Consider the following 13,387-nt stretch of genomic DNA (forward strand, 5'->3'; position numbering starts at 1 on the left):
CTTCCTGTCACAGATATTTCCTTGCTCCCCCCATCTCTGCTCTTTTCCTTACAACTGGTTGCTTAGTTCAGATCAACGGTCACTGCCTTTAAATGGTGTCTCTGTTTCTGTCTCCTCACAGATACTGACTGATTTACTGAATGCCTCCGGTATTTCCCTTTTTTATTTCAGATATACAGTCTCTGTAGATTTGATTTCTTATAGAGCCAGTTGCATTTCCATTGAGGTTTAGAATATGTTTAAAGGATAGAATGGCTATTTCCCTAAATTTACCATACCGGCTCTCCAAGGTGCACCATCCACAATGGGCATCATGTGCTCCCAAACACTCCTGGCAGGACTGGAACTGGTCACAGGAGGCTACTTTCACCCGACTGACCTGATAAAAGCAAGAAAGGAAAGCTGAGGATTCAGTGGATATAAATGGAAATAAGGGATATCCCAAGGGAATGTAATCACCAATCACCCAGTGAACAGGGCGATAACTAATGGGATATTCCCCAGGGAACCAGTTTACCAGTGATTCACTGAACAGGAGAACTCACAAGAGAAGTAAAGCCTTCAACAATTGTTCTAGCGCGAGGTGATAGCTGAAGTCTATGAAGGTCCACTTGGTGCCGAACAGTGTGTTCCTGTGTCAACATGAGCCATGCCGAGCAAGAACAATTTCCAGCAGAAGTGATTGAGAAAATTGATGAGGCACTGGGAGATAGACAGGGAGGGGATGACGCTCAATACAAGTGGGAGGGAATGAAGAGTTATGAAAGTCTATGTCTTTCAGTCAGATACTAACAATGAATAGCGTTGTTTGCAGTTTTTGTATAAACCATCCAGACCTTTGCTGTATCTACAAAGGATTTTGCAGATTCAGCGAAGGGTCTGGATGCTTCATAAACAAAACAGCAGAGAGATGAGCGCGAATTGCAGAGAGCCATCTATGCAGCATTTAGAACATAGAACAGTACAACACTGGACAGACCATTTGACCCACAACATTGCAGCAATCTCATGGACAATTTATGCTAAATGTCCTCTTTCTGTGTATCATCCATATCCCTCCATTCCCTTCCTGTTCTCATGTCTACCTAAAAGTCTCTTAATCTCCACCAGTCCCTGGTAACTTATTTTCAGCACCTACCTGTCTCTCCATAAAATAAAACTTGCCTCTTGCATCACCTTTAAACTCCCCCACCCCAGAACCTTAAAAGCATATCCTCTGGGGTTTAACATTTCTACCCTGGGGAAAAGATTCTCACTCTCTACCCTATCTTTACCTCTCATAATTTTAAAAATCTTTGTCTAGTCTCCCCTCAGCTTCTGATGCTCTGGAGAGACAAACCAAATTCATTGAATGTTTCCTTACAGTTCATATCTCATAACCCAGACAGCATCTTGTAAACCAAGTCCGCAGAGCAGAGCAGACTTGATGGACCAAATGGTCTAATTCTGCTCCTATGTCTTACGGTTATGGTCTAAATGGTCTAAATCTCTTCTGTATCATCTCCAAGGTATCCTAATACTTCCAATAATGGGGTGACCAGAAGTGCACACAATACTCCAAATGTGGTCTGACTAAAGTTTTATACGGCCGCAGAATGACATTCTTATCTTATACTTGACACTCCTATCAATGACCAATGAAGGCAAATATGCCATAAATTTTCTTTACCATCTTATTCACTTGCTTAGCTATTTTCAGCGAACTGTAGATCTGGACCTCAACATCACTCTATACCTCAGAGCTATTAAGGGGTCCACCATTAAATGTATACTTACTTTAATTTGACTTCCCAAAGTGTAATGCCTCACTTGCCTGGATTAAACTCCATCTGCCACTCTCTGCACATATATGTAACTAATCTATATCCCAATTTATTCTTTGATAGTTTTTTTTACTCTGTACACAAACCCACCAATCTTCATGTCATCTATGAACTTGCTAATCTACCCATTTTCATCCAAATCATTGATATATACCAGAAACAGCAGATGTTCCAGCATGATTCTTGTGGAACACAACTGGTCATAAAACTCCAGCCAGAGTAACAGCCTTCCACCTCTACTCTCTGTCTTCTATAGGCAAGCCAGTTCCAAATTCACATTTGTAATTCACCCTGGATCCCATACATTTTTATCTTCTGAATCAACCTACCATAAGGGACCTTACCAAATGCTTTACTACAGTCCATTGCCTTGCCCTCATCAAACTCCTTTGTCACCTCCTCAAAAAACTCCATTGTGATTGTAACGCATTACACATCCTACACAAAGCCATACTGACTACCCCTTTGCAGGCCATGCCTCCCCAAATGAGTCGAAATTTTATCCATCAGAATTATCACCAACAGCTTCCCTACACGAGGCTCACTGACCTATAATTACTTGGATTATTCCTATATCCTTTCTTGAACAAAGGTACAATATTTGCTACTCTGCAGTCCTCTGGGACCTTGGCTGGTGCCAGTGAGGAGTCAGAGAGTTACAAGCACTGCAATTCAGAAACAGGTCCTTCAGCCCATTTAGATCATGCCGAACTGTTATTTTGCCTAGTTCCATCAACCAGCACCTAGATTATAGCTCTCCACATCTTTCCCATCCACGTACATATCCAAATTTCTCTTATATGTTGAAATCAAATCCACATCCATTACTTCCACTGGTAGTTCGTTCCACACTCTCATCACCCTCTGAGTGAGGAAGCTCCCCCTCAGGTTCCTCTTAAATATTTTACCTTTCACCCTTAACCTATAACCTCTAGTTCTCACCCACCCTCAGTAGAAAAATGCCTGCTTGCATTTACCTTATCTATATCCCTCATCATTTTTGTACACCTCTATCAAATCTCCCCTCATCCTTCTATGCTCCAAGACATAAAGTCCTAACCTATTCAACCTTTCCCTATAACTGAAGTTTTCAAGTCCTGGCAACATCTTTGTAAATTTTCTCATACTCTTTCAATCTTACTGATTTCTTTCTTGTAGGTAGGTGACTAGAATTGCACACAATGCTCTAAATTAGGCCTCACCAACATCTTATACAACTTCGACATAACATCTCAACTTCTGCATTCAATGCATTGATTTATGAAAGATCTTTGTCAAAGCCCCAGCAACCTCCTCACTTGCTCCTTTCAATATTCTGGAATATATATCATCAAGACTTGGGGACTTCCCTACATGGATGTTTTCAGAAGACCTAGCACTACCTCCTCCTCAATCTCAAAATGCCCCAGCATATTAGGAATGCGTAATCGGTTTTCACTAACTTCCAATTTCTTCTGCTTGGTAAATACCAATGCAAATTACTCAACACTGCTGGTTGCAGTATGATTGGTGGGTTCAATTAACTTTGAAACTATTAACTGTTGAGTTTTTTTGTGACTGGCCATTCAATATTTACATAGTAGTTAAAGTGCACAGATAAATTAAGCCTGTTAGGTGAGAACAACTTGTTCCCAGGACCAGAAACTGGGAAAGACCAACCACTCATTGATTGCTCCCAGGCTGGTAAATGGCTGTTGGTTATTCATCACCTTATTTTCCAAATGCATTGTTAGTGACATCAGTGACACTAACCCAGCCAGCTATTGCCAACTAGCAAATACTGACCTTTGTATCAGCCAGTGATTCTGATATGGCCAGAAAACAACACCTGCAGTTATGAATGCAATGCACGTGAACCCTCCTTCCTCTTTTAGCAACAACTTAAAATAATTAGAGCATTTTGGTTGGTTTTACCACACAGGTAGAGGTAGACTTTAAATATTCACTCACCTGGTAAGTAGTCGTCACATACAAATAGTTCTCGTCCTCAGGGTCAAAGTGCATGATGTGATGGACTGCTTCCCCTGGGGCCACTGGAAGAACCTCTATCTTCGAGTTCTGCAGGTTCATCTGGAAGAGTGGAGTCCAAACATCAGGTGGGCACGAGCACTTATCTGCTTCTGCCCAGCCCCTGCCATCCCAGTGCAACAGGAAACACAAAGCATGGTGTCTACCATATCCATGCAGATTGAAAAGTTGCTTTGGGGCACTCGCCTGCTTTCATAGCCATTTTGAGCTCTGGATATTGGACATATCTCCCAGCGATGCTGGTGTGTCCCTGGCTCTACTTGCACTGGTGTAAACCAAGGCTGATCCTTCCTGGATGTGCCCAAGTCTCACTGTGCTACTGAGTTCCCACCAGTTTCAGTGTGAGTCCAGTAGTGCCAAGGTGAGACAGGCAATGCCTCATGGTACAAGTGTTATGATGAAAACTTCAGTAACGTGCATTTAGTTGAAGGTCCCCAGGTGCATCACTGTGACCGAGGTATTCCTAAAGTGTTGTTACTGCTATGGGGAACTCTGCAGACACGTGTGTACTCCAAAGTGTTATGGGATAATAATCAGAGAATCTGCTTTTAAAGCTTAATTAAAGGATGACTATTGACCAAGACACAGCTTTCAACTCACATATTCCTCTCCAAATAAGTCCATAGGATACTTTACATAGAACATGCGAAACAGAACACTACAGCATGGAGCTGGCCCTTCAGCCCACAATGCTGTACCAACTTTTTAAAAACGTAAACACGAAGAATTCTGCAGATGCTGGAAATTCAAGCAACACATATCAAAGTTGCTGGTGAACGCAGCAGGCCAGGCAGCATCTCTAGGAAGCGGTACAGTCGACGTTTCAGACCGAGACCCTTCGTCAGGACGAACTGAAAGAATAAGAGATTTGAAAGTGGGAGGGGGAGGGGGAGATCCAAAATTATAGGAGAAGACAGGAGAGGGAGGGATGGAGCCAAGAGCTGGACAGGTGGTTGGCAAAAGGGATATGAGAAGATCATGGGACAAGAGGCCCAGGGAGAAAGAAAAGGGGGAGGGGGGAAAAACCCAGAGGATGAGCAAGGGGTATAATGAGAGGGACAGAGGGAGAAAAAGGAGAGAGAGAGAAAAGTAGGCAGAAGACCAGAGTGGGGTGTCCATGAAGAGAACGAGGGTTGAAGATGGGAGAAGGGGTCATCAGTGGGGGTGAAAGAGTCCTTGCCAAAGAAGTAGGCACAGAGACGGCGGAAGAAGAGTTCCGCGTCATGGCGAATGCGGAACTCGCTGAGGTGTAGGCGAAGGGGGACAAAGGTGAGACCCTTACTGAGGACAGAGCGTTCTGCCTCAGACAGTTGAAGGTCAGAGGGGATGATAAAGACCCGGCATGGATGAGAGCTGGGATCAGATGGGGGAGGGGAGAGGCTGGGGGTGTCAGTACAGAGGAGAGGGTTGAGGTGAGAGGAAGATGGAGCCTCTGAGGGCCCAGGAGCTGATGGTGGGATCTGAGGCTCTCTCTCTCCTTTTTCTCCCTCTATCCCTCTCACTATACCCCTTGCCCATCCTCTGGGTTTTTCCCCCCTCCCCCTTGTCTTTCTCCCTGGGCCTCCTGTCCCATGATCCTCTCATATCCCTTTTGCCAATCAACCGTCCAGCTCTTGGCTCTATCCCTCCCCCTCCTGTCTTCTCCTATCATTTTGGATCTCCCCCTCCCCCTCCCACTTTCAAATCTCTTACTAGCTCTTCTTTCAGTTAGTCCTGACGAAGGGTCTCGGCCTGAAACGTCGACTGTGCCTCTTCCCAGAGATGCTGCCTGGCCTGCTGCGTTCACCAGCAACTTTGATGTGTGTTGCACCAACTTTTTAAACCTATTCTAAGATCTCTTCCCTCCTATTGTGCTCCATTTTTCATTTATCCTTGTGCATATTTAAGGGTTTCTTAAATATCGCTAATGTATCTGTCTCTACCACCACACCTTGTATAAAAAAAAAACTTACCTCTGATATTCCCCAAACATGAAAAAATCTGCAGATGCTGGAAGTTCAAACAACACACACAAAATGCTGGTAGAACTCAGCAGGCCAAGCAGCATCTATAGGAAGAGGTACAGTCGATGTTTCGGGCTGAGACCCTTTGTCAGGACTAACTCAAAGAAGAGATAGTACAAGAGACTAACAGCATTTTGTGTGTGTTGGTCTGTTATTCCCCCATTTCTTCTCTGGAAAAAGTCTCTGGCTAATCACTCCTTCTATGCCTCTTATCATCTTGTATGTCATCTATCAAATCACCTATCACCCTTCTTTGCACAAAAGAGAAAAGCCCTAGCTCACTCAACCTATCTTCATAAGACAATAAGAGGATAAACTGCCTCAAATGAGGGTAGGCAAGCCTCGGTTTCACATCTAAACCATCAGGCAGATCTTCCAACAACGTAGCACACTGTAGTTGTCCCACCACGGTATAAGCTTTAACGCTTACAATCAGTACACTGAAACCAGGACCTACACCCAGCACTGGACCTGGAGGGCTAGTCCTGCCATTACACACACAGCTATCCACATAGTGCCAAGTAATCTGGCTCCAGGGCTGTCTCTGGGTTTAGCAACCACTGCAACCTCAATCATATGCTCAGCATCTGTGGGCATTGAGGAAGTATGGGGGGGAGGGGGAGGGTGGTCAGTGCTGCTGACACACTGACTGTCTACCATAAAAGTGGGAAAGAGGGCAACCAGCATAGTTGCAATCTCAGTAAATGACGGAAGTCGGTGTTATCTACTGAGGACAGCAGAGAGGCCAAGAAGACAGGGCACGAGTGACAGTGACCAACCTTCAGTAGACGGCCATTGGCTGTGCCTAGGAACACCACTGTGTAGTTATTCAGATTTGACACAGCCACTGCAGTCAAACCTTCCTTCTCCAGTCTGGGGACAGCTTTCAGTGGGTCCCTGATGGCCAGAGGGTGCTGTAGATGGGCAGCCCCACAATCCAGCTGTTTCGCGTGAAGCTGTAAACAGAGGAAAACAGTTAGTTCACCAATTCTGTCCCTCAGCCATAGCATCCCCACATACACACCCACCCCAGATACACAGCACACCCACACACCCCATCCCCAAACACACATACATCCTCACCCACCCACAATCCCCAGACACATACATCCTCACCCACACACACACATCCCCAGACACACATACATCCTCACCCACCCCCACATCCCCAGACACACCGTACACACCCACATCCCCAGACACACATACATCCTCACCCACACACATCCCCAGACACACTGTACACACCCACATCCCCAGACACACATACATCCTCACCCACCCCCACATCACCAGACACACTCACACACCCACATCCCCAGACACACACATTCTCACCCACATCCCCAGACACACATATCCTCACCCACACATACACACATACATCCTCACCTACACACACACCCACCCCAGACACACTTACGCACCCACATCCCCAGACACACTTACATCCTCACCCACCCACACACATCCCCAGACACACTTAGAACACCCACATCCCCAGACACATACATCCTCACCCACACACATCCCCAGACACATACATCCTCACCCACACACACATCCCCAGACACACATACATCCTCACCCACCCCCACATCACCAGACACACTCACACACCCACATCCCAGACACACATTCTCACCCACATCCCCAGACACACATATCCTCACCCACACACACACATCCCAAGACACACATATGTCCTCACCTACATACACATACATCCTCACCCACACACACACACATCCTCACCCACACACACACACATTCCCAGACACACATACATCCTCACCCACACACACACCCACATCCCCAGACACACATACAACCTCAACCACACACACACACACACACACCCACTCCAGATACACAGCACACCCACACACCCCATCCCCAGGGGCCACATCCCCAGACACACATACAACCTCACCCCACCCACACACATCCCCAGACACACTTACATCCTCACCCACACACACACATCCCCAGACACACTTACACACCTACATACCCAGACACACACATCCCCAGACACACTTACACACCCACATCCCCAGACAAATATACATCCTCACCCACACACATCCCCAGACACACCCACACACCCACATCCCCAGACACACATACATCCTCACCCACACACACATCCCCAGACACATTTACACATCCACATCCCCAGGCAAACATACATCCTCATCCACACACACACATCCCCAGACACACTTACACACATACATCCTCCCCCACACACATCCCCAGACACACTTACACACATGCATCCTCACCCACACACACATCCCCAGACACACTTACACCCACATCTCCAGACACACACATCCTCACGCACCCACACACATCCCCAGACACACTCACACACACATCCCCAGACACACTTACACCCACATCCCCAGACACATACATCCTCACCCACCCCCACATCCCCAGACACATATACATCCTCACCGACCCGACATCCCCAGACACAATGACACACATACATCCTCACCCACACACACATCCCCAGACACACTTACACACCCACATCCCCAGGCAAACATACATCCTCACCCACACACACATCCCCAGACACACTTACACACATGCATCCTCACCCACACACACATCACCAGACACACTTACACACCCACATCTCCAGACACACACATCCTCACCCACCCACACACATCCCCAGACACACTCACACACACATCCCCAGACACACTTACACACCCACATCCCCAGACACACTTACATCCTCACCGACCTGACATCCCCAGACACACTGACACACATACATCCTCACCCACACACACATCCCCAGACAAACACACATCCTCACCCACCCCCACATCCCCAGACACACCGTACACACCCACATCCCCAGACACACATACATCCTCACCTACACACACATCCCCAGACACACTCACACACCCACATCTCCAGACACACACATTCTCACCCACATCCCCAGACACACACATCCTCATCCACACACACACCCCCCCCCAGACACACATACATCCTCACCCACACACCCACATCCCCAGACACACATACATCCTCACCCACACACACATCCCCACCCACACACACATCCCCAGACACACTTACACACCCACATCCCCAAACATACATCCTCACCCACACACACACATCCCCAGACACATATACATCCTCACCCACCCCCACATCCTCAGACACATGTACACACCCACATCCCCAGACACGCATAGATCCTCACCCACCCCCACATTACCAGACACACTCACCCCCACATCCCCAGACAAACATACATCCTCACCCACACACACATCCCCAGACACACATACATCCTCATGCACAACCACATCCCCAGACACACCGTACACACCCACATCCCCACACATACATCCTCACCCACACACACACATCCCCAGACACACTCACACACCCACATCTCCAAACACACATCCAATCATATTCCCACCCATATGCCCACACACACCACCACACCCATTTCCCAAGATACAGACACATCCCTAGACACACCCACACCTTCTGGCATACCCCTATCCCCACATCCTTAGACACACTCACCCCTAGAATGAGGTGCACACAACCCTCTAGGTGCCACACACTCACATCAGGCTGTTGAAACAAAGACCCACATCCGACCCAGAGCCCACACTTATCTAAGGTGGCCACCTTCATTTACAACTGCATGACCTGATGACATTATTTGTTACCATGATCTTTCCACTTTCAAACAGTTGCCAATTCATGTGAGTGTGTCCTGGGTAACGGAACTCAAGATGGTATCTGGGCCACTCTCTAAAGTTTATTACTGTGAAAATAGGTGTCCATAACATCCAAGGGTTCTAGTAAATACTAGAACCTCGTCTGAAAGTAGTGTCTCACCCTCATTCCTAACTCACCAAGCATGGAGCAGCCACATGCATCATAGCAATGGGTCACAGTGCTTAGACTCAGCACATTCATTCTAATGTACACAGACACACCCACACATCTCCAACCCTGGATGCAGTCTTATATGATGAGACGCCTAACTACCCATTCTCTCATAAGTGCTTAGCTAGTATGCGAAGAGGCACAAAGTGAATGCTGAGCACTGGGAACATTATTCAGAAGCTGAAGGCTTCTCAAGCAAGCTTGCAATGTAGACAAAGGTTAAAGAAAGAATCAACACCTATGAAAGGATAGCCAGACCAACATTCTGCAAGCTGTCTACATTTAAGAGCATTATACAGAGAGGAATCAGTCTGCACTGATGTCACAGACAGACAGAGGAAGTTGTCTGCACTAAACAGTGTTACATAGAGAGGGGAACCTGTCTGCACTGAACAGAGAATCTTGGACAGACGAAGCTGTCTTCACTGAACAGTGTTACAGAGAGACAGGAAACTGCACTGAACAGTGTTAGAGAGAGAGAGGGGAAGCTGTCTGCACTGAACAGAGAATCTTGGACAGACGAAGTTGTCTTCACTGAACAGTGTTACAGAGAGAGAGGAAACTGCACTGTACTGTGTTACACAGAGGAAACTGTCTGCACAGAACTGTGTTACACAGAGAGAGGAAGCTGTCTGTGCTCAACAGTGTCACACAGAGGAAATGCTCACACGATTGAACAGCGTTTCTCCGAGAGAGGAAGCTGTCTGCATTCACTTGTCTGCTCTGTAATGCTGTTTTGTGCAGAAACCCTCTCACCGCCTTACACAGCCCAGTGCAGACAGCTTCTTGTCTGTGTGATACTGTATAACACAGCAGCTATCTGCACTGAACAGTGTTGCACAGTGACAGCTTCTTCTCTGTGTGATACAGGTGTCCCCGCTTTTCGAACGTTCGCTTTACGAAACCTCACTGTTACGAAAGACCTACATTAGTACCCTGTTTTCGCTTTCAGAAGGTGTTTTCACCGTTACAAAAAAAAAAGCAGCGTGCAATAAAAGGCAGCCACTCTGCCCCGGATTCAGAACTGCAATCTCGCCGGCATTGCTTAAACACATGCCTGTGAGCAGTCGTTTGCAAGATGAGTTCTATGGTATCGGAAAAGCCTAAAAGAGCTCATAAGAGTGTTACACTTAGTGTAAAACTAGACATAATTAAGCGTCCTGATCGTGGTGAACGAAGTAAGGACAAAGTGAGTTTGGCTTGTGGAAGCTGACGAAGATGATGTTGAAGAGGTTTTGGCATCCCATGACCAAGATCTGATAGATGAAGAGCTGATGCAATTGGAAGAAAAAAGGATAACAATCGAAACCGAATGAGTAATGATAAAGTACGACTTTAATTTTGAAAGGGTACGTTGGTTTAGGGGATATTTGCAGGATGGTTTGAGTCCTTACAAAGAACTGTATGATAGAAAAATGGGCGAAGCTCAGCAGTCAAGCAAGCCTTCCACATCAGCCACAGCAGACGACGAACCTCAACCTTCGACATTGAGGCGGGCAGAGATAGAAGATGACCTGCCTGCCCTAATGGAAACAGACGATGACAAGATGACACCCCGGTGTCCCACCACCCCAACCCCCAAGCCACGGACAGATACCAATTCGCAGGGAATGCAACGGTAGTCGGGAGGCACACAGCACATCTTTAAGAAAAAAGCCGAAATAAACATGCTAATTAATTAGGTGCCACCAACACGTAATTGTCCGCCCAGATCAGAGACGACACAACTCGGAAATCGGCACTGATCTGGGCTGACAATTACGTACCGGGCGGCACCTAATTAATTAGCATGTTTATTTCGGCTTTTTTCTTAAAGATGTGCTACGTGCCTCCCGGCTACCGCTGTACCCCTGCATGCCTCGCGGCAATGTATCGCTCGGCGGCCTGGAGGGTGGGGGCCACTGCACCACCCAACCTGCAACGACTCAGCCTAACACACCATTATCAGTGTGCTCAGCGCTGAACCAATTCCAGTAAGTGATACTACACTGTACATACATTATTTCTACTTTATATCGGCTGTGTATTTTTACATGTTATTTGGTAGATTTGGCAGCTTCATAGCTTAAAGGTTACTGGAGAGCACTTGCGCCGTGTTTTTGCCAACAGCACTTGTGTGAGATTTTCTGCCGACGGCGCTTGCGTGAGATTTTCGGTACAGGGAACAGTGCGGCAATGATTGTGGAAAAGTATTTCTACTTTATATAGGCTGTGTATTTATCATATCATTCCTGCTTTTACTATATGTTACTGTTATTTTAGGTTTTATGTGAGGTGTTATGTGGCATGATTTGACAGGTTATTTTTGGGTCTGCGAATGCTCACAAAATTTTCCCATATAAATAAATGGTAATTGCTTCTTTGCTTTATGACATTTCGGCTTACGAACCGTTTCATAGGAACGCTCTACCTTCGGATGGCGGGGGAAACCTGTACTGTACAATGCAGAAGCCGTCTGCACTGAACATTGTTAGAAAGAGAGAGGAAGCTGTCTGCACAAAACATGGGGGAAGGGGAGAGGGGAGATAGAGACATGGGGGAAGGGGAGAGGGCAGGTAGATTCATGGGGCAGGAGAGAGGGCAAGTAGAGACGGGGGAGGGAAGAGGGCAGGTAGAGATGGGGGCAGGGGAGAGGGCAGGTAGATTCATGGGGGCAGGGGAGAGGGCAGGTAGAGACAGGGGAAGGGGAGAGGGCAGGTAGAGACGGGGGAAGGGGAGAGGGCAGGTAGAGACGGGGAAGGGGAGAGGGCAGGTAGAGACGGGGAAGGGGAGAGGGCAGGTGGAGACGGGGGAAGGGGAGAGGGCAGGTAGAGACGGGGGAAGGGGAGAGGGCAGTAGAGACGGGGGGGAAGGGGAGAGGGCAGGTAGAGATGGGGGAAGGGGAGAGGGCAGGTAGAGACGGGGGAAGGGGAGAGGGCAGGTAGAGACGGGGGAAGGGGAGAGGGCAGGTAGAGACGGGGGAAGGAGAGAGGGCAGGTAGAGACAGGGGAAGGAGAGAGGGCAGGTAGAGATGGGGGAAGGAGAGAGGGCAGGTAGAGACAGGGGGAAGGAGAGAGGGCAGGTAGAGACAGGGGGAAGGAGAGAGGGCAGGTAGAGACAGGGGGAAGGGAAAAAGGCAGACATGGGTAGGGGAGAGGGAAGATGGAAACATGAGGGAAGGAGAGTGGGAAGATGGAGTCTGGAGGGAGATAACTAGGGTCACAAAGGCTTCAAGTGCTGGAATCTGATAGGTAAGGAAAGTGATAATGGAAATTACTCGGGGGAGATGAAAGGCAGATGCAACCAGATGGGGGAGGAATTCAGTTGGTCATTGAATCAGACAGCATAGAAAATGACCTTTCACTCCAACTGCTTCACAATGACCAAGATGCTTATCGATGTTAGTCTCATTTGTCTGCATTTGGTCCAAATCCCTCTCAACCTTTCCTATTGATGTACCTGTCTTACTGACTTTAAAAGTTTTAGCCACTTCCTCTGGAAGCTCATTCCATAGACATACCACACTCTGTAAAACTGTTGCTCCTCTTGTTCCTTTTAAGCCTCTTCCCTCTTAAGTTAAACCTAAACCCTTTTGTTCTT

At 47.3% G+C, this 13,387-nt stretch overlaps 1 protein-coding gene across 3 annotated transcripts in view; it reads right to left on the reverse strand.

Moving 5' to 3' along the window:
- plxnd1 (plexin D1) overlaps window positions 1-13,387 on the reverse strand; it is a 159,467-nt gene that overhangs the window by 127,673 nt on the left and 18,407 nt on the right. For all 3 annotated transcript variants that reach the window (XM_072280756.1, XM_072280757.1, XM_072280755.1), the window contains exons 2-4: window positions 6,634-6,810; window positions 3,774-3,893; window positions 279-379 (exon numbers count right to left, since the gene is read on the reverse strand). In XM_072280756.1, coding sequence (XP_072136857.1) covers window positions 279-379; window positions 3,774-3,893; window positions 6,634-6,810 — 398 coding nt within the window. The remainder of the gene's footprint in view (window positions 1-278; window positions 380-3,773; window positions 3,894-6,633; window positions 6,811-13,387) is intronic.

This window comes from Mobula birostris, chromosome 16, assembly GCF_030028105.1.
Source record: "Mobula birostris isolate sMobBir1 chromosome 16, sMobBir1.hap1, whole genome shotgun sequence".
Classification (NCBI taxonomy): Eukaryota; Metazoa; Chordata; class Chondrichthyes; order Myliobatiformes; family Myliobatidae; genus Mobula; species Mobula birostris.